General features: G+C 44.4%; 1 protein-coding gene across 1 annotated transcript in view; it reads left to right on the top strand.

Moving 5' to 3' along the window:
* iqub (IQ motif and ubiquitin domain containing) overlaps positions 1 to 20,367 on the top strand; it is a 122,715-nt gene that overhangs the window by 83,222 nt on the left and 19,126 nt on the right. The window contains exons 11-13 of the mRNA XM_070900586.1: positions 4,952 to 5,107; positions 18,672 to 18,882; positions 19,557 to 19,732. Coding sequence (XP_070756687.1) covers positions 4,952 to 5,107; positions 18,672 to 18,882; positions 19,557 to 19,732 — 543 coding nt within the window. The remainder of the gene's footprint in view (positions 1 to 4,951; positions 5,108 to 18,671; positions 18,883 to 19,556; positions 19,733 to 20,367) is intronic.

Raw genomic sequence — 20,367 nt, 5'->3', positions numbered from 1 at the left:
ATTTGAAAGATGTGTTGTTTTGATTTCTGCTTCAAGTTGACCTTGTACTTATTTTGTTAAACTAGGACTCGAATGTCCCAAAGTACTTCATAGCCAGTGAAGTGCTTTTGAAGTGTAGTCACTGTTGTGATGTCGGGAAACACGGTAGTAGTTTGAGCACAGCAAGGTTTCACAACAGCATTCACAATCCCAGCTTATCCAATCTTTCCTCATAGCTAAAATTCTCCAGCCCAGGCAACATCCTGTAAATCTCCTCTGCACCCTCTCTAATCACATCTTTCCTGTAATGTGGTGACCAGAACTGCACGCAGTACTCTAGCTGTGGCATAACTAGTGTTTTATATGGTCAAGCATAACCTCCCTGCTTTTGTATTGTATGCCTTGGCTAATAAATGCAAGTATCCCCGTATGCCTTCTTAACTACCTTATCTACCTGTCCTGCAGATTGAATTCCATTTGCTACTGTACTGCCCACCTGACCAGTCCATTGATATCTTCCTGTAGTCTACAGCTTCTTCTTCATTATCAACCACACAGTCAATTTTTGTATCATCTGCTAACTTCTTAATCATACCCCCTACATTCAAGTCTAAATCCTTGCTAAATACTGCAAAAAGCAAGTAACTTAGTACTGAGCCCTGCGGAACCCCGCTGGACACAGCCTTCCAGGCACAAAAACACCCATCGACCAGTCTTTGAGCCAATTTTGGATCCAACTTGTCACTTTGCCTTGGATTCCATGGACTTTTACTTTCGTGACCAGTCTGCCATGCGGGACCTTATCAAACGCCTTGCTCAAATACTATCTTAAATATAGAAAATGTAGTGTAAAATAGTAAAATCTTCTATTACTAAATAAATGAAATGATTGAGCGATCGATTATGTGTTGCACTGAAAGTCTACGTGGCTGTTTGGCAGAGCGGCTCAAGTCTGCAGGACCTCCAATGAGCGAGGTGTTCTCTTTTTAATGTACTGAATATAGGAGCTCGAGGCTTCGCAAGTCCTGAACTACAATTGTGTGCCATTACCTGGAGTCCTTGTGCTCCGATATCCACTCTATGTGTCTATGAAAGTGATGAGAAAGCCCCTGCTGCCGTACTCTGGGCATTGGGAGGGGAAAGATGCAGCGCAGCCTCTTTAGTAAAAGAGTCATCGAGATGAGCAGCCATGACTCGACTCAGACTGATATGCAGCTCAAGCTCTGGCTCGCGTTTTATTTCTGTCCCGTCCAGCGATCCATGGGCTGTATATTGCCCACCACTGGGCTAAAAGCTCCCCCGCTCTTAACTGAGGAGACTTCCAGAAATGGCAGGGACCCGATGCAAGGGTGTCTGCGTCAGAGTTACGCCGGGAGACTGGCGGAACCCCCGCAGAATTCAGACACCTTTCACGCAATTGCACCAATAAACAAAAATAGCATCTTCTAACTCACTGGAATGAAATCAAGCCCAAGACTAATATTGAATTAGTTGCTAAAATTCCTTCCAAGACGAGTTGAGACTAAAAACTCGCTGCAAGTTTTTTTTTAAAGTTCGAAGTAAACAATCTTCCAATCGTTTCGATTGTGTCCAATCCGAGTCATGCTGCCACTAGCGTTATTTTATATATTTAAAGTATTTGTTATTGTGCATTTATCTGCACAATTTGTACAGATCTATGGAAGCAAAACCCACAAACCATGAGTAACTCTCCTTTCACCTTGCAGTGACAGAGCAGAAACAGGTTTTGTGTGTGTGAATGACACATTGATGCACAGAACGGCAGATTCGATTTGCCTGCCACTGTTTTTGGTTATGACTCCCCTGCTGCCCTCCTGACGTTACATGAGACAGAGTCAGGCTCGGGGTCAGGTGCGGTGGACATTCAGTCTCAAAGCCAAGCCTTGGTGAGCCGGATTGAATCCATTGGCCGGCCGCTTAGGGCCCATATTTTGTCCGCCACTGCTTTACACCCACATGAAAGGGCAAACAAGCCTTGGTTTAACCTTGTATCCAAAAGATGGCATTTCAGACAGTACTGCACTTGAATGTCAGCCAAGATTACGGGCTCAAATCTCTGGAGTGGTGATTGAACCTTCTGACTCAGAGGTGAGAGTGCTACCAACTGAGCAAAAGCTTTCAATTGTAAGTTGCAGCATGAATGTGTAGTCTGCTGGAGTATGGCTATGCATAAATTGCTATGAAATAGCTGTAAGGTTGTGTGAAAGTTTGCATAGGCCAGCATGAAAAAATGAAACAGGCTGATCGACAGCACTTTGTTGGACGCAATCTTGGACCGTCTTGCATGGTCGATGGTACTGCTGTTTTGATAGATTCCTTAAGTATACCTTCTACTTTGGATTTGTTTCCAGGTAATACAGATATTGCTTTGAGCTTGGCCATCATTATCTACCATGCATCATGTGCCGGTGTTGTATGGGGAGAGTGCTGTGGAGTACCAAACAGGACACCATTATTAAACAGTGCAGTCACTTTGCCAGGCATTAAACATAGCTGTGGTACTGCATCCATCCATCACATGGTGCAGACTGTTTCATGCTCCCACATTGGGTTTCAGTTGCAAAATCAGGTCTGCCATAGGTACCTTGGGTTCAGTGATATTGGTTGCTCTTTTAATGCTCTGAGAATCTTACTTTTGGGGGAATTGACTTGTGCTGTTCTGTATCTACTTTGCCTTGTGACCTGGACTGGATATTCCTGTTTTTCCACTTGTGTACTTCTGCGATCTTTCCAAAGGTAGATCGAGTACACACGTAGTGAGATGAGACTATGGGGCCGAAATTCAAGGTCTGGATAAGGCCCGTTACCGCCGTTTTTGCAGCAGCCATGTGGTGGAATTGAGTGTCCGCTGCATTGCAGTCCATTGGCCACCACGATCCAAATTCACCTCGGGGATTTTTCTGGCGCTGCCCACTACCGCCCCACTGCTGCCGACCGCCCCAAGCATACCATCAAAGCACGCACCGCCGCACTCTCGCACCTCCATCCCACTCCATGCGAAATTTACCTCAGAAAATCTTTGATCCGCCGCGTGGTGCCCCTGACAGCTTTTTCTGTCGATGCACCATGTTTTGTGTGTGAGAGCCACGGCAGCACGGTGGCCCTTCAAGGGGAGGGCACAGCCGCCATGTTGCCAATGCCGTGGCTGCTATGTTGCTTTTTTTGCTGGCTGGCTGGACAATTATGGCCCTGAGTTTGGCCGGGCTGCCAACAGTCAGCCTGGCACCCCCTCTTGGGTGCCAGGCTGCTGGCCCGGCTGAAACCCTCCCTGGTGGTCCAGTGGCCGAACCTAAAAAATCGCCGATTCTCTCCCCTTTAAATGAGGGGAGAGATGTGGTGACGCACACACACACTGACGTCACCACCGCTCCGCCCTCGGTCCCACCCTAACTTCCACCCCTCACCAGCACTTACTTCCACCCCCATTATGACCGACTTCCAGTCTGCTCTTAAAAAAAAAACTACAAAGACCTGAATATAAATCAAGAGTCGACGTCTTCTGAGACAGCGGTAAAAAAATTTTAAAAATCGTAACTGCGCCAGCTTTCTGGTGCGCCTGAATTTCGGCCCCTATATATGGATCACTATATTTTCCATGAGGGGAACATGCAGAGCTATAACTAAGACTTGATTTAGTTATTTGCATCAATACATCTTGTTTTCACTTGATATAAAAACAGTGAATACACTATGCTACCCCACTTCATCGGGTCATTTTTATTGACAAAGCTAATTTTTTAAACACCTCCTGCATTGCTGCCTGACTACCTCCAGACTTTGCAGTGCTTTTTTATTTTTAAAAAGCTTGACTACAGCTTTTAATTAAATGAACTACCTAACCTCTTGCCTGCCTTGGCCATGGCTCATGCTGAGTTCAAATGATTGGGGTTGATACAACAGCAATGAGTGGGAATGGCCACCAGAATATTAAACTGTCTTCCATTGTCACCAACATGCTGGTCCTGTCTGAAACCTAATTTCTACCCGCAAGCCCTGCTTAAAGAACTTAGATGGCTCAAAGTAGCATTTGTAACATATATTACACTAAGGTCACCCCATGGTGGGATAGTTCGAGATTTCTTTCATTTCAGTTTTGCATGGCATTTTGTCTGCCCCTGCCCATCCTCTTCTGCCGTGGCAAAGGCCTACCAACAGGTTCAAGTGCATTTAGAGCCCCTCTGATAAGATAGTGTTGTCTCTAGCATGTAGCTAATTGCATTTATGCTTCTGATTGGATTTATAAAAAAATGAGTAATAGACACTGCCATTAGGCATATAATTTCAATACTCATTCACACTGTGCATGCGTATGTACTTTAACCTTTTGTGCGTTTATTGGTAAAATGATCAGAAGAAAAGCAGAGTACAAATATTTTTTGTTTGTTGTGAGCGCTTTACTTTCTTGGTTACGGAATGGTGGTAGATGTTATTTGGTAAATACATTAAGTACATTTACTTGTATTATGTATGTGAGGGATTTTCTACTAAAATTAGTGCATGTAGCTAAGTGTCACTGTAGTTAGTTTGCAATTTCTATTGGACAACACTGCTCTTAAGAGATTTTGCACCCACCATATGGCCTTTAAGTGATCATATTCCTTTAACTTTCAGCAACAACATTATTTCCAGCCCCAGCCATCAAGCTAAAATGAGCTGACACTAAATAAGATTGGGAAGTTTGGCGTGCTTTTGGCTAGCATTGTGCTAGCTGCTTGCCAGTCTTGGAAAATTGGCTCTTGCACTTCCAGAGTTTATACCCTGTAGCATAATTATTAGCGCAGTGAAGTATATTGAAAAATAAACTATTAATGAGAAAAACAGAAAATTGATTCACGATGAGTTTGTTCATTCTCCACAACATTTTAAATCAAATTGCACTTCTTGTAATAGATGTTTAGTTTTCTGTACTTTTGGTAAATTTCCATAATAAATGTTGTCTTTTTTTGTACAGACAGTTTATGAGAAGAATCAATATCAACAAACAACAAATCACACCTCCACACAGATGACAAAAATTGGCTGTCACGTGTCCAATATCACAGATAAATTGATTACTCCAGGAAAGTATTTCACTGCTGCACAATACCATGATTGCAGGTTGAATGCGGTGAGTTATAATTAAAGTTACTGGCTACTTTGTAAACTTTTTTGCCAATATTTCATAAAATTTCTAAATCAGACACACAGCTGTACAATTCTGGCTCTCTATTCCCACAGATGTCAAATCTGTGGATTTACAGATTGAATTACACCAAATAATCTTCATGGATAATCGTTACATAAATTATGTTTAAAAGGGTTTCAGGATGTTACAGCTCTGATGTGTAGTTTTATGCCAATGTGATGAATTCCCATTTTTAGCTGTGTCATTCTGGAACATCAAGCAAAGACCAAATGATTGTCTCTCCATTCCCCTGCAATCAAGGGACTGTGCACCCTAGACCACACTTGTGCACCTCCTCGTGGTCTTGCTTGGGGATGAGAATTTTCAACTTTTGATACACTTCAAATTTCACTCTTTTTTCCCTTTCTTTGACTCTTGTTGCCTTGAAGCTTCTGTGTTTTTTTTTAATTTAGAGAATTTAGGCGTTACTAGACACTGCTCTACAAAGTAAATTAGAGGTGTAGTTAATAAAGGAAGATATTCCGAAGTACGAGATGTACCACAGCCAGTTTGATGCCTTGTTACACTCTTTGGGGCTAGAAATTCGGTATCGCCCACCTTGAATGCCGGGCGATGTCTATCGCCTCAAAGTGGGATATTCAGTCATATTGCTCCACGAGGAGAGTGGAGCACTAAGAGAAGCGTTCCACACTCCTCTTTGGGTGCTAACGGAGCGATAGAGCAAGAGGCCTACTCAATTCTTGGTGCTAGGATGAAAAAAAAAACAGTTGAAAAACTAAATAAACCTCACCCACACTTTCCCACTACTGCAACAAATAAATACAAGTAGAAAAAGTGAAATTTCAGCACTGACAAATGGATCACTATTGATTAGTTTCTGAGGAAAGCAACTTCCAATTAGCAGTTTAACCATCTTTTGTTTAGATACATCTTTTTTAACTCCTAAGAATGCCCATAGCTTTTAAAAAGCCATTATTAAAAGTAAACATTTTCCAACTCCTTTAGAAAAAATGGTCAAAAAGCCAGAAACATTGCAGACCTGAATGCAGGAATTAGGACCAATTAGCCTTGCAGCAGTAGTGGAGGAAATACTTAATTATTTTATGCTATGCTTCCAGTATTCATCTCAAGAATAAGGATCAAGGATTTAGAAGTAGCAGGCCATATCTCATAATCCAGTGAATGATGACCACTTGGATTTCAGAAGGCTTCTTGCAAAGTTCCGTTTGTGATGCTCATCAAGGAAATAATGGATGGTTTCCCATATGTGCTGCTGGTTCCTTGACACCAATGCATGCTCGGGAAATTTCCTTCCCCATAAGGCAAAACAAATTATTCTAAATCTGTATAAGTCATTGGTAAAGTTAGATTTGTAATGTGGTGTATATATTTCAGAGACTACTTTCAAAAGAAAATTAATGGGCGGAAGAAAGTTCAGAATAGAACAAGAGGGACAATTCTAGAATTCAGGACTCAAGTTCTAAATTAATTTACATTGCGAAAACCAGACTAAGGAAGCAAAGACGGATAAATGGAGTAGAGGTACAGATCAGCCATGATTTAATTGAATGATGAATAGGCTTGAGAAGCCGAATGACCACCTCCTGTTCCCATGTTCCTTAGCTAAATATTACATCGAATGTACAGCACAGAAACAGGCCAATCGGCCCAACAGGTCCATGCCAGGGTTTATGCTCCACATGAGCCAACTCCCCTCCTTCTTCATCTAACCCCATCGACATATCTTTCTATTCCTTTCTCCCTCGTGTTTAGTTTCCTTCTCCTTAAATGCATCTATGCTAGTTGCCTCAACAACTCTCTGTGATAGCGAGTTCCACATTCTAACCACTCCCTGGGTAAAGAAATTTCCCCTGAATTCCCTATTGGATTTGTGACTATCTTGTATTTATGGCCCCTAGTTCTGGTCTTGCCCGCAAGTGGAAACATCTTCTCTAATGTTCCCCTATCAAACCTTTTCATAATCTTAAAGACCTCTATCAGGTCACCCCTCAGTTTTCTCGATTCTAAAGAAAAGAGTCCCAGCCTGTTCAATCTTTCCTGATGGGTATAACCTCTCCATTCTGTTATCATTCTAGTAAATCTTTTTTGCACCTTCTCCAGTGTCTCAGTGTCCTTTTTATAATATGGAGATCAGAACTGTTCAGTGTGGTCTAACCAAGGTTCTATATTTTGACCTCCCTGCTGCCAAGACCTTCGAACTGGATCTTTGCTTTTCACTCCCAATTTAAATGTATCTAAGGGTTAAGTCATGGCAGGAGAGCTCGGACACGTGTTATGCTCCTTCTGTACTATGTGGGAAATCAGGGACGCCGCTGGTGTCTCTGATGACTACGTGTACGGGAAGTGTATCAGCCTCCAACTCCTGACGAACCGCGTTGTGGAACTGGAGCTGCGGGTGGATTCACTCTGGAGCATGCATGATGCTGAGAATGATGTGAATAGCACGTTTAGTGAGTTGGTCTTACCGCAGGTCAAGGGTACACAGCCAGATAGGGAATGGAAGACCAACAGGAAGAGCAGTGCAAGGAAGGTAGTGCAGGGATACCCTGCGGTCAACCCCCTGCAAAACAGATACACCGCTTTGAGTACTGTTGAGGGGGTTGACTCATCAGGGGGGAGCAGCAGCAGCCAAGTTCATGGTACCGTGGCTGGCTCTGCTGCACAGGAGGGCAGGAAAAAGAGTGGGAGAGCAATAGTGATAGGTGATTCAATTGTAAGGGGAACAGATAGGCATTTCTGCGGCCACATCCGAGACTCCAAGATGGTATGTTGCCTCCCTGGTGCAAGGGTCAAGGATGTCTCGGAGCGGGTGCAGGACATTCTGAAAAGGGAGGGTGAACAGCCAGTTGTCGTCGTGCATATAGGTACCAATGACATAGGTAAAAAACTGGATGAGGTCCTATGAGGCGAATTTAGGGAGCTAGGAGCTAAATTAAAAAGTAGGACCTCAAAAGTAATAATCTCAGGATTGCTACCAGTGCCACTTGCTAGTCAGAGTAGGAATCGCAGGATAGCTCAGATGAATACGTGGCTTGAGGAGTGGTGCAGAAGGGAACGATTCAAATTCCTGAGATATTGGAACCGGTTCTGGGGGAGGTGGGACCAGTACAAACGTGACAGTCTGCACCTGTGCAGGATCGGAACCAATGTCATAAGAACATAAGAACAAAAGAATTAAGAACAGGAGTAGGCCATCTAGCCCCTCGAGCCTGCTCCGCCATTCAATAAGATCGTGGCTGATCTGGCCGTGGACTCAGCTCCACTTACCCGCCCTCTCCCCGTAACCCTTAATTCCCTTATTGGTTAAAAATCTATCTATCTGTGACTTGAATACATTCAATGAGCTAGCCTCAACTGCTTCCTTGGGCAGAGAATTCCACAGATTCACAACCCTCTGGGAGAAGAAATTCCTTCTCAACTCGGTTTTAAATTGGCTCCCCCGTATTTTGAGGCTGTGCCCCCTAGTTCTAGTCTCCCCGACCAGTGGAAACAACCTCTCTTCCTCTATCTTGTCTATCCCTTTCATGATTTTAAATGTTTCTATAAGATCACCCCTCATCCTTCTGAACTCCAACGAGTAAAGACCCAGTCTACTCAATCTATCATCATAAGATAACCCCCTCATCTCCGGAATCAGCCTAGTGAATCGTCTCTGTACCCCCTCCAAAGCCAGTATATCCTTCCTTAAGTAAGGTGACCAAAACTGCACGCAGTACTCCAGGTGCGACCTTACCAATACCCTATACAGTTGCAGCAGGACCTCCCTGCTTTTGTACTCCATCCCTCTTGCAATGAAGGCCAACATTCCATTCACCTTCCTGATTACCTGCTGCACCTGCAAACAAACTTTTTGGGATTCATGCACAAGGACCCCCAGGTCCCTCTGCACCGCAGCATGTTGTAATTTCTCCCCATTCAAATAATATTCCCTTTTATTGTTTTTTTTTCCCAAGGTGGATGACCTCACACTTTCCGACATTGTATTCCATCTGCCAAACCTTCGCCCATTCGCTTAACCTATCCCAATCTCTTTGCAGCCTCTCTGTGTCCTCTACACAACCCGCTTTCCCACTAATCTTAGTGTCATCTGCAAATTTTGTTACACTACACTTTGCCCCCTCTTCCAGGTCATCTATGTATATTGTAAACAGTTGTGGTCCCAGCACCGATCCCTGTGGCACACCACTAACCACCGATTTCCAACACGAATAGGACCCATTTATCCCGACTCTCTGCTTTCTGTTCGCCAGCCAATTCTCGATCCATGCTAATACATTTCCTCTGACTCCGCGTACCTCTATCTTCTGCAGTAACCTTTTGTGTGGCACCTTATCGAATGCCTTTTGGAAATCTAAATACACCACATCCATCGGTACACCTCTATCCACCATGCTCAGTATATCCTCAAATAATTTTAGTAAATTAGTTAAACATGATTTCCCCTTCATGAATCCATGCTGCGTCTGCTTGATTGCACTATTCCTATCTAGATGTCCCGCTATTTCTTCCTTAATGATAGTTTCAAGCATTTTCCCCACTACAGATGTTAAACTAACCGGCCTATAGTTACCTGCCTTTTGTCTGCCCCCTTTTTTAAACAGAGGCGTTACATTAGCTGCTTTCCAATCCGCTGGTACCTCCCCAGAGTCCAGAGAATTTTGGTAGATTATAACGAATGCATCTGCTATAACTTCCGCCATCTCTTTTAATACCCTGGGATGCATTTCATCAGGACCAGGGGACTTGTCTACCTTGAGTCCCATTAACCTGTCCAGCACTACCCCCCTAGTGATAGTGATTGTCTCAAGGTCCTCCCTTCCCACATTCCCGTGACCAGCAATTTTTGGCCTGGTTTTTGTGTCTTCCACTGTGAAGACCGAAGCAAAATAATTGTTTAAGGTCTCAGCCATTTCCACATTTCCCATTATTAAATCCCCCTTCTCATCTTCTAAGGGACCAACATTTACTTTAGTCATTCTTTTCCGTTTTATATATCTGTAAAAGCTTTTACTATCTGTTTTTATGTTTTGCGCAAGTTTACCTTTGAAATTTATCTTTCCTTTCTTTATTGCTTTTATAGTCATTCTTTGCTGTTGTTTAAAATTTTCCCAATCCTCTAGTTTCCCACTAACCTTGGCCACCTTATACGCATTGGTCTTTGATTTGATACTCTCCTTTATTTCCTTGGTTATCCACGGCTGGTTATCCCTTCTCTTACCGCCCTTCTTTTTCACTGGAATATATTTTTGTTGCGCACTATGAAGGAGCTCCTTAAAAGTCCTCCACTGTTCCTCAATTGTGCCACCGTTTAGTCTGTGTTTCCAGTCTACTTTAGCCAACTCTGCCCTCATCCCACTGTAGTCCCCTTTGTTTAAACATAGTACGCTTGTTTCTGACAGAACTTCCTCACCCTCAATCTGTATTACAAATTCAACCAAACTGTGATCACTCATTCCGAGAGGATCTTTTACTAGGAGATCGTTTATTTTTCCTGTCTCATTACACAGGACCAGATCTAAGATAGCTTGCTCCCTTGTAGGTTCTGTAACATACTGTTCTAAGAAACAATCCCGTATGCATTCTATGAATTCCTCCTCCAGGCTACCCCGTGCGATTTAAGTTGACCAATCGATATGTAGGTTAAAATCCCCCATGACTACTGCCGTTCCTTTTTTACATGCCTCCATTATTCCCTTGATTATTGCCCGACCCACCGTGAAGTTATTATTTGGGGGCCTATAAACTACGCCCACCAGTGACTTTTTCCCCTTACTATCTCTAATCTCCACCCACAATGATTCAACATTTTGTTCATTAGAGCCAATATCGTCTCTCACAACTGCCCTGATATCATCCTTTATTAACTACCCCACCTCCTTTCTCTTCTTGTCTATCTTTCCGAATCGTCAGATACCCCTGTATGTTTAATTCCCAGTCTTGGCCACCCTGCAACCATGTTTCTGTAATGGCCACCAAATCATACCTATTTGTAATGATTTGTGCTGTCAACTCATTTACTTTATTTTGAATGCTGCGTGCTTTTAGGTAGAGTGTTTTAATCCTAGTTTTTAAACCATGATTTTTAGTTTTTACCCCTCCTACAGCCCCTTTATATTCAGTGGCCCTTTTTGTTTTTTGCCTTGGGTTTCTCTGCCCTCCACTATTATTCATCTCCTTCCTGTCTTTTGCTTTTGTCTCCTTTTTGTTTCCCTCTGTCTCCCTGCATTGGTTCCCATCCCCCTGCCATATTAGTTTAACTCCTCCCCAACATCATATCCTGGGGGAGTGTTTGCTAGTGCTGTTGGGGAGGAGTTAAACTAATATGGCAGGGGGATGGGAACCTATGCAGGGAGACAGAGGGAAATAAAATGGAGTCAGAAGCAAAATATAGAAAGGAGAATAGTAAAAGTGGAGGGCAGAGAAACCCAAGGCAAAAAACAAAAGGGCCACATTACAGCAAAATTCTAAAGGGTCAAAGTGTGTTTAAAAAAACAAGCCTGAAGGCGCTATGCCTCAATGAGAGGAGCATTCGGAATATGGTGGATGAATTAACGGCGCAGATAGCAGTTAACGGATACGATGTGATTGGCATCACGGAGACATGGTTCCAGGGGGACCAAGGCTGGGAACTCAACATCCAAGGGTATTCAGCATTTAAGAAGGATAGACAGAAAGGAAAAGGAGGCGGGGTGGCATTGCTGGTTAAAGATGAAATCAATGCAATTGTAAGGAAGGACATTAGCCTGAATGATGTGGAATCGGTATGGGTGGAGCTGTGGAATTTCAAAAGGCAGAAAACGCTAGTGGGAGTTCTGTATAGACCACCCAATAGTATTAGTGAGTTGGGGACAGCATCAAACATGAAATAAGGGATGTGTGCCATAAAGGTACAACAGTAATCATGGGCGACTTTAACCTGCACATTGATTGGGCTTACCTAACTGGTAGCAATGCGGCGGAGGAGGATTTCCTGGAGTGTATTAGGGATGGTTTTCTCGACCAATATGTCGAGGAACCAACCAGGGAGCTGGCCATCCTAGACTGGGTGATGTGTAATGAGAAGGGACTAATTAGCAATCTTATTGTGCGAGGCCCCTTGGGGGAAAGTGACCATAATATGGTAGAATTCCTTATTAAGATGGAGAGTGACAAAGTTAATTCGGAAACTAGGGTCCTGAACTTAAGGAAAGGTAACTTCGACGGTATGAGGTGTGGATTGGCTAAAATAGACTGGCAAATGATACTTAAAGGGTTGACGGTGGGTAAGCAATGGCAAACATTTAAAGATCACATGGATGAACTTCAGCAAATGTACATCCCTGTCTGGAGTAAAAATAAAACTGGGAAGGTGGCTCAACCATGGCTAACAAGGGAAATTAAGGATAGTGTTAAAGCCAAGGAAGAGGCATATAAATTGGCTAGAAAAAGCAACAAACCTGAGGACTGGGAGAAATTTAGAATTCAACAGAGGAGGACTAAGGGTTTAATTAAGAGGGGGAAAATAGAGTACGAGAGGAAGCTTGCAGGGAATATAAAAACTGACTGCAAACGCTTCTATAAATATGTGAAGAGAAAAAGATCTGCAAAGACAAACGTAGGTCCCTTGCAGTCAGATTCAGGTGAATTTATAATGGGGAACAAAGAAATGGCAGACCAATTGAACAAATACTTCGGTTCTGTCTTCACGAAGGAAGATACAAATAACCTTCCGAAGGTACTAGGGGACAGTGGGTCTAGTGAGAAGGAGGAACTGAAGGATATCCTTATTAGGCGGGAAATTGTGTGAGGGAAATTGATGTGATTGAAGGCCAATAAATTCCCGGGGCCTGATAGTCTGCATCCCAGAGAGCTCAAGGAAGTGGCCCTAGAAATAGTGGATGCATTGGTGATCATTTTCCAACTGTCTATTGACTCTGGATCAGTTCCCATGGACTGGAGGGTAGCTAATGTAACATCACTTTTTAAAAAAAGAGGGAGAGAGAAAACGGCTAATTATAGACCGTTAGCTTGACATCAGTAGTGGGGAAAATGTTGGAATCGATCATGAAGGATGAAATAGCAGCGCATTTGGAAAGTGGTGACAGGATCGGACCAAGTCAGCATGGATTTATGAAAGGGAAATCATGCTTGACGAATCTTCTGGAATTTTTTGAGGATGTAACTAGCAGAATGGACAAGGGAGAACCAGTGGATGTGGTGTATTTGGACTTTCAGAAGGCTTTTGACAAGGTCCCGCACAAGAGATTGTTGTGCAAAATCAAAGCACATGGTATTGGGGGTAATATACTGACGTGGATAGGGAACTGGTTGGCAGACAGGAAGCAGAGAGTCGGGTCCTTTTCAGAATGGCAGACAGTGACTAGTGGAGTGCCGTAGGGCTCAGTGCTGGAACTCCAGCTCTTTACAATATACATTAACGATTTGGATGAAGGGATAGAGTGTAATATCTCCAAGTGTGCAGATGACACTAAACTGGGTGGCGGTGTGAGCTGTGAGGAGGACGCTAAGAGGCTGCAGGGTGACTTGGATAGGTTAGGTGAGTGGGCAAATGCATGGCAGATGCAGTATCATGTGGATAAATGTGAGGTTATCCATTTTGGGAGCAAAAACACGAAGGCAGAATATTATCTGAATGGCGGCAGACTTGGAAAAGGGGAGGTGCAATGAGACCTGGGTGTCATGGTTCATCAATCACTGAAAGTGGGCATGCAGGTACAGCAGGCGGTAAAGAAGGCAAATGGTATGTTGGCCTTCATAGCTAGAGGATTTGAATATAGAAGCAGGGAGGTCTTACTACAGTTGTACAGGGCCTTAGTGAGGCCTCACCTGGAATATTGTGTTCAGTTTTGGTCTCTTAATCTGAGGAAGGATGTTCTTGCTATTGAGGGTGTGCAGCGAAGGTTCATCAGACTGATTCCAGGGACGGCTGGACTGTCATATGAGGAGAGACTGGATCAACTGGGCCTTTATTCACTGGAGTTTCGGAGGATGAGAGGGGATCTCATAGAAACGTATAAGATTCTGACGGGACTGGACAGGTTAGATGTGGGAAGAATGTTCCTGATGTTGGAGAAGTCCAGAACCAGGGGACATAGTCTTAGGATAAGGGGTAGGCCATTTAGGACCGAGATGAGGAGAAACTTCTTCACTCAGAGAGTTGTTAAGCTGTGGAATTCCCTGCCGCAGAGAGTTGTAGATGCCAGTTCACTGGATATATTCAAGAGGGAGTTAGATATGGCTCTTACAGTTAAGGGGATCAAGGGGTATGGAGAGAAAGTAGGAACGGGGTACTGAAGGAATGATCAGCCATGATCTTATTGAATGGCAGTGCACGCTTGAAGGGTCGAATGGCCTACTCCTGCACCTATTTTCTATGTTTCAATGTTTCCCCACTGTACATGGCTGACTCAACTGCTCCACCCGATCCCCGACGGCAGTGAGCCTCCGACCAGTTCCGACCGCAGGTTTGGGCCCTACCTTCACTTCGCCCTCACGTTTGGGCCTCCACACCCCTCCCCCCCGCCCCCCCCCCCCCCCTCAGCGATGCTCGGGCCTCTACTCCTCCGCCGACATCCTGTTCTACCCCCAGCCGTTGGCCCCACTCTACTGCGGAGCCTCTGTTAAGCACATGGTGTGCACAATGGCTGTGGCCACTCTGACTGCTCCTCCTCCCACGAAGTGGACCTTTGGCCATCCCAATGCCTGCCCTCAGTCAGGAGCTGATATCTGTGAGAGGGAAGCAATACCTCAAATCTCTCACCCTCACTTTCCACGCCTCGGATTTCTCACCGTCTCACCAAAGGGCACTGCTCAGCACCGAGCTTATGGCTCGCATCCCGCCATAGGCAACTCGGCCCATACTGTAGTGCCTGGTCTCCAGTCATCTTGGACCCCCTCGTCACTGGACCAAGACATTGCTCTCCTAAACCTGTGTGGTAGCTGATGTGCAATGACCACCCCACGTTAAAACAACTCATGCACAAGCATCTTCCATACCTTTCAAAGTGAAGTTCGGGACCTGGAACATCAAGATCCTCATGGACAACCCCAGCAGCGACAGACCGGACCCTGCACCACCATCGTTGCCTGGGAACTCAGGCGCTTCAATGTCAACATTGCTGCCCTCAGCGAGACCCGGCAGACAAGGGAAGGCCAGCTTAGAGAACAAGGTGGAGGTTACACCTTCTTCTGGAAAGGCAAACCAGAATTACGCCGCTTTCATTGAGTTGGCTTCGCCATCAAGAACGAGCTGGTCGACCTCCTCAGAGACTCCCCCTGTGGGATTAGCGAACGTCTCATGACTCTCCGGTTCATCCTATCCCGCAACAGTACGCCACAGTTATTTGTGTGTACGCCCCGACACTCAACGCAACAGATAAAGACAAAGAGGAATTCTACTCCAGCCTCGAACAATCCCTGTCCCGAGTCCCTACAGACAACAAACTGATCCTCCTCGGCGACCTCAACGCCAGAGTCGGTAAGGACACAGCCCTCTGGGGAGGCGTGATCGGCAGAGAGGGTGTAGGGAAAACCAATTCCAGCGGTACCCTGCTCCTGACAAAATGCCTAGAACATGACCTTGTCATTACCAACACCTTGTTCCGCCAGAGGGACAAGTACAAGGCATCGTGGCAGCACCCTCGCTCCAAATACTGGCACCTGCTCAACTACGTCATTGTCTGAGCGAGGGACCATAAGGACATGCGCATCACCCGCGCGATGACAGGAGTCAACGACTGCTGGACAGACCATCGCCTAATCCGTTCAACCTGGCGACCCTCAATGACCCTGAAGCTCAGAGTATCCACAGCGCTTGGTCTGCCCTCCAGGCCACCATAACCAGCGCCTGCGAAGAGATGCTCGGTCACTCAACCAGGAAACACCATGAGTGGTTTCACAAGAATGACTAGGAGATCCAGGAGCTAATAAACTGCAAGCGCTGGGCATTTCTGAACTTAAAGCAGCAACCCAATTTGGGAGCAGCAAAGCAGCTCTATAGACAGCTAAAGGTTGAGGTCCAACAAAAAACCAGTGACCTAAAGAATCAATGGTAGGTGGAGAAAGCACAGGAGATTCAGCAGCTGGCCGACAGTCATGACGTGCGAGGATTCTTCACCACAATTAAGTCCACCTACGGCCCAAGCACCCAAGGCCCCACCCCACTGCTCAGCAGAATCCCAGCCCTGCACAAGGTAGAAAGGGCCATCCATCAGCTCAAGAACAAGGCATCAGGAGCAGATGGAATCCCTGCTGAAGCACTAAAGTATGACGGAGAAGCACTATAGGCACGAATACATGTCCTCATCTCACTTATCTGGAAGGAGGAGAGCATGCCGGGAGATCTGAGAGATGCCGTAATCGTGACCATCTTTGAAAAAGGGGTCAAGTCCGACTGCGGCAACTACAGAGGAATCTCCCTGCTGCTGGCCACTGGGAAAGTCATTGCTAGAATCCTCCTCAACCGTCTTCTCCCTGTGGCTGAAGAGCTCCTCCCAGAGTCAGAGTGCGGATTCCATCCACTAAGGGGTACAACGGACATGATCTTCACCACGTGACAACTATAAGAAAAATGCAGGTAACAGCATCAACCCTTGTACATGGCTTTTTTTGACCTCACAAAGGCCTTTGACACTGTCAACCGCGATGGACTATGGAACGTCCTCCTCCGTTTCGGCTGCCCCCCCAAAAGTTTGTCACCATCCTCCGCCTGCTCCATGACGACATGTAAGCCGTGATCCTGTCCAACGGATCCACCACAGACCCAATCCAGACCCAGTGCGCCAGCGCAGCCTTCGGTTGCCTGAGGAAGAGAATGTTCGAAGACCAGGACCTCAAATCTGGCACCAAGCTTATGGTCTACAGGGCTGTAGTGATACCCGCCTTCCTATATGGCTCAGAGACGTGGACCATATACAGTAGATACCTCAACCCGCTGGAGAAATACCACCAACGCTGTCTCCGCAAGATCCTGCAAATCCACTGGGAGGATAGACGCACCAACGTCAGTGTCCTCGATCAGGCCAACATTCCCAGCATCGAAGCACTGACCACGCTCGACCAGCTCTGTTGAGCGGACCACATCGTCCACATGCCCGACATGAGACTCCCTAAGCAAGCGCTCTACCCAGAACTCCCACACATCAAGCAAGCCCCAGGTGGGCAGAGGAAACGTTTCAAGGACACCCTCAAAGCCTCCTTGATAAAGTGCTACATCCCCACCGGCACCTGGGAATCCCTGGCCCAAGACCACAGTAAGTGAAGGAAGAGCATCCGGGAGAGCATAGAGCACCTTGAGTCTCATCGCTGAGAGCATGCAGAAAACAGGCAGCGGAAGGACCATGCAGCAAACCAGACTCCCTACCCACCCTTTCCACCAATGACTATCTGTCCCACCTGTGACAGAGACTGTAATTCCCACATTGGACTGTTCAGTCACCTGAGAACTCACATTTAGGATGGAAGTAAGTCTTCTTCGATTTCGAGGGACTGCCTATGATGACACAAGTTTAACGTAACCTAAGGTTCTATTCAAGTTTAACATACTCCACACAAGTCCTCCTCCCTCATCATTCCATCTGCCTCATCCCAGCCTTTCAGCATATCTTTCTATTCCGTGTTCCCTCATGTACTCCTCTAGTTTCCTTTTGCAAGCATCTAAGTTATTTACCTCAAACATTTCTTGTGGTAGATTGTTCCATATTCTAACCACTCTCTGAGTAATTAAATGTCCCTATATTCTCTATTGGATTTATTAGTAATTATCTTGTATTTATGGCCCCTAGTTCTGAATTCTCCCACATGTGAAAACATTCTCTCCACATCTACCCTGTCCAACCCATTCATAATTTAAAAGGCCTCTTAGGTCACCTCCAAGTCTTCTCTTTTCTATCAAAAAAAGTCCCAACCGGTTCAATCCTTTCCTCATTTCTCAGTCCTGGTACCATCCTTGTAAATCTTTTTTGTACTTTCTCCGGTGCTTCTATATCCCTTTTTAAATGGTTACATGCAAATTAATTGAGATGGAGTGCTTTAGTGGATTGGGAGTTCAGATTTTAATGTTGCAATGGAGGGAAATTCAAGAGAGAAAATGTATTTGAATGTTGATCTAAAAGGGAGAAATTCATGTGCTATAATGTCACTTTGTACTGTTAATTGTGTTTGAGTATTAATGTTGTTTGAAGTCAGAAAATTACGTTCCCCAAAATCATGGAAAGTTAAGCTACTAAGAAAATGATTGAACAGCATGTATTCTTTGCAGACATATTGCAAATGTAGAATTTAAGATAATAGTAAACTGCTTTTCCATGCTTTGATCGTAAAATAGAATTGTGGTAACTGATGAAATAAGAGTGATTATGATAGCCGCAAAGAAAACACTTTATCACCTTTACAAAAAGCTTACTTGTTATAGAAAATGTCACCATTAATGAAAACCTACAACTTACTGATGCATTGTGATTTGTTTTAGGAGTAACAAAAGTTAATGTCCGATGTTTAGCTATAATGTTTGTTTCTCATGTTTCAGATAATTGTGCTGCAGACATACTTTAGGCGCTGGTCTGCTAAGAATTATGTTCAGCAACTCAGAATGCAAAGGAATAAGAGGCTGCAATGGGAACAGGATCAGGAACTGATAATTAAAATGGAAAAGAACGCTTATATAAAGAAGCAATATGAAAGAAGGATGAATCCTAAGACAAAAGAAGATTTTGATCTACTTTTTCATGCATTGGAATGTATGTTGTGGCTTCAAGGCAGAGCTTTATTAGTGTTGCCACCTATAACATAAGAACATAAGAAATAGGAGCAGGAGTAGGCCATACGGCCCCTCGAGCTTGCTCCGCCATTCAATAAGATCATGGCTGAACTTATACCTCAGCTCCACTTTCCCGTCCGATCTCCATATCCCTTGATTCCCCTGGACTCCAAAAATCTAGCTATCTTGAATATATTCAGAGACTCAGCATCCACAGTCCTCTGGGGCAGAGAATTCCCAAGATTCACAACCCTCTGAGTGAAGAAATTCCTCCTCATCTCTGTCTTAAATTGCCTACCCCTTATCCTGAGACTGTGCCCCATAGTTCTAGACACTGCAACCAGGGGAAACAACCTCTCAGCATCTACCCTGTCAATCCCCTTCAGAATCTTTCACCTGCAGCGTACACATAATCTTTTTTTGTTATAAATGTTATTGGATGTTTAAAATGGGACATTTCACTTCCAGTCAGAGGTGAAATTCACCTTCTCAGTTGAAAATTCTGATCATCTGTAGTTCTGAATTTTTTTTCAAATACTCATTGTTTTATTTGATCATTCATTTCTGGTGATTAATGACAAAATCATATTTTCCAGGTTTCAGTGAGACTGTAAAATGAGATGACCTATATGTGCTTTGTCTGTGTATATGTAGTGTGGAAGCAGGAGGAGCGGAGTAACATAAACCATACTCTTACTGGACCAGAGAGAAAAGCAGCTCTTTACACGCTCCTGGAACAAGAAGCACAGCTCATTGCATCTATTGCTCGGCACAGAATTGATGCTGCTAAGGAGACTGGACCAAAATTAATTCAGATTCTTTTGAATAAGGTCATTGTGGCAATATATTTATTGAAATAATTTTTGCATAAAATCACACTTTATTTGAATGAATTTAATCAATTAAGGCTGTGAATTATTTGTCAGGCATTGCTGCAGGGAAATTAGATATCCACACAACTGTATCTCTGGTACCCCTTGGAACAGTAAAAAGTAACAGCAAAAGTTCATTAGATGGAGTTTTTTTTAATCTAGAACTCTTGTTATATAGGATTACAAAGGATATAAGGCACAGAAACAGGTCATGCGGCCCAACCAGTCCATGCTGGCGTGTATGCTCCACTCGAGCCTCCTCTGTCTTTCCTCATCAGCATAACTCTCTATTCCCTTCTCCCTAATATACTTGTCTAGCCTCCCCTTAAATGAAACTATACTATTCGCTTCAACCACTCTCCGTGGTAGTGAGTTCCACATTCTCACCACTCTTTGGGTAAAGAAGATTCTTCTGAATTCCCTATTGGATTTCTTGGTGACTATCTTGTATTGATGACCTCTACTTATGCTCTTCCCCACAAGGTAAAACATTCTCTCTGTATCTACTCTTATCAAAACCTTTCATAATTTTAAAGACCTCTATTAGTTTACCCCTCAGCCTTTTTTCAGGAGAAAAGGGACCCAGCCTATTC

The sequence above is a fragment of the Pristiophorus japonicus genome, chromosome 15 (assembly GCF_044704955.1).
Source record: "Pristiophorus japonicus isolate sPriJap1 chromosome 15, sPriJap1.hap1, whole genome shotgun sequence".
Classification (NCBI taxonomy): domain Eukaryota; kingdom Metazoa; phylum Chordata; class Chondrichthyes; family Pristiophoridae; genus Pristiophorus; species Pristiophorus japonicus.
This window is presented reverse-complemented; position numbering and strand designations above follow the sequence as displayed.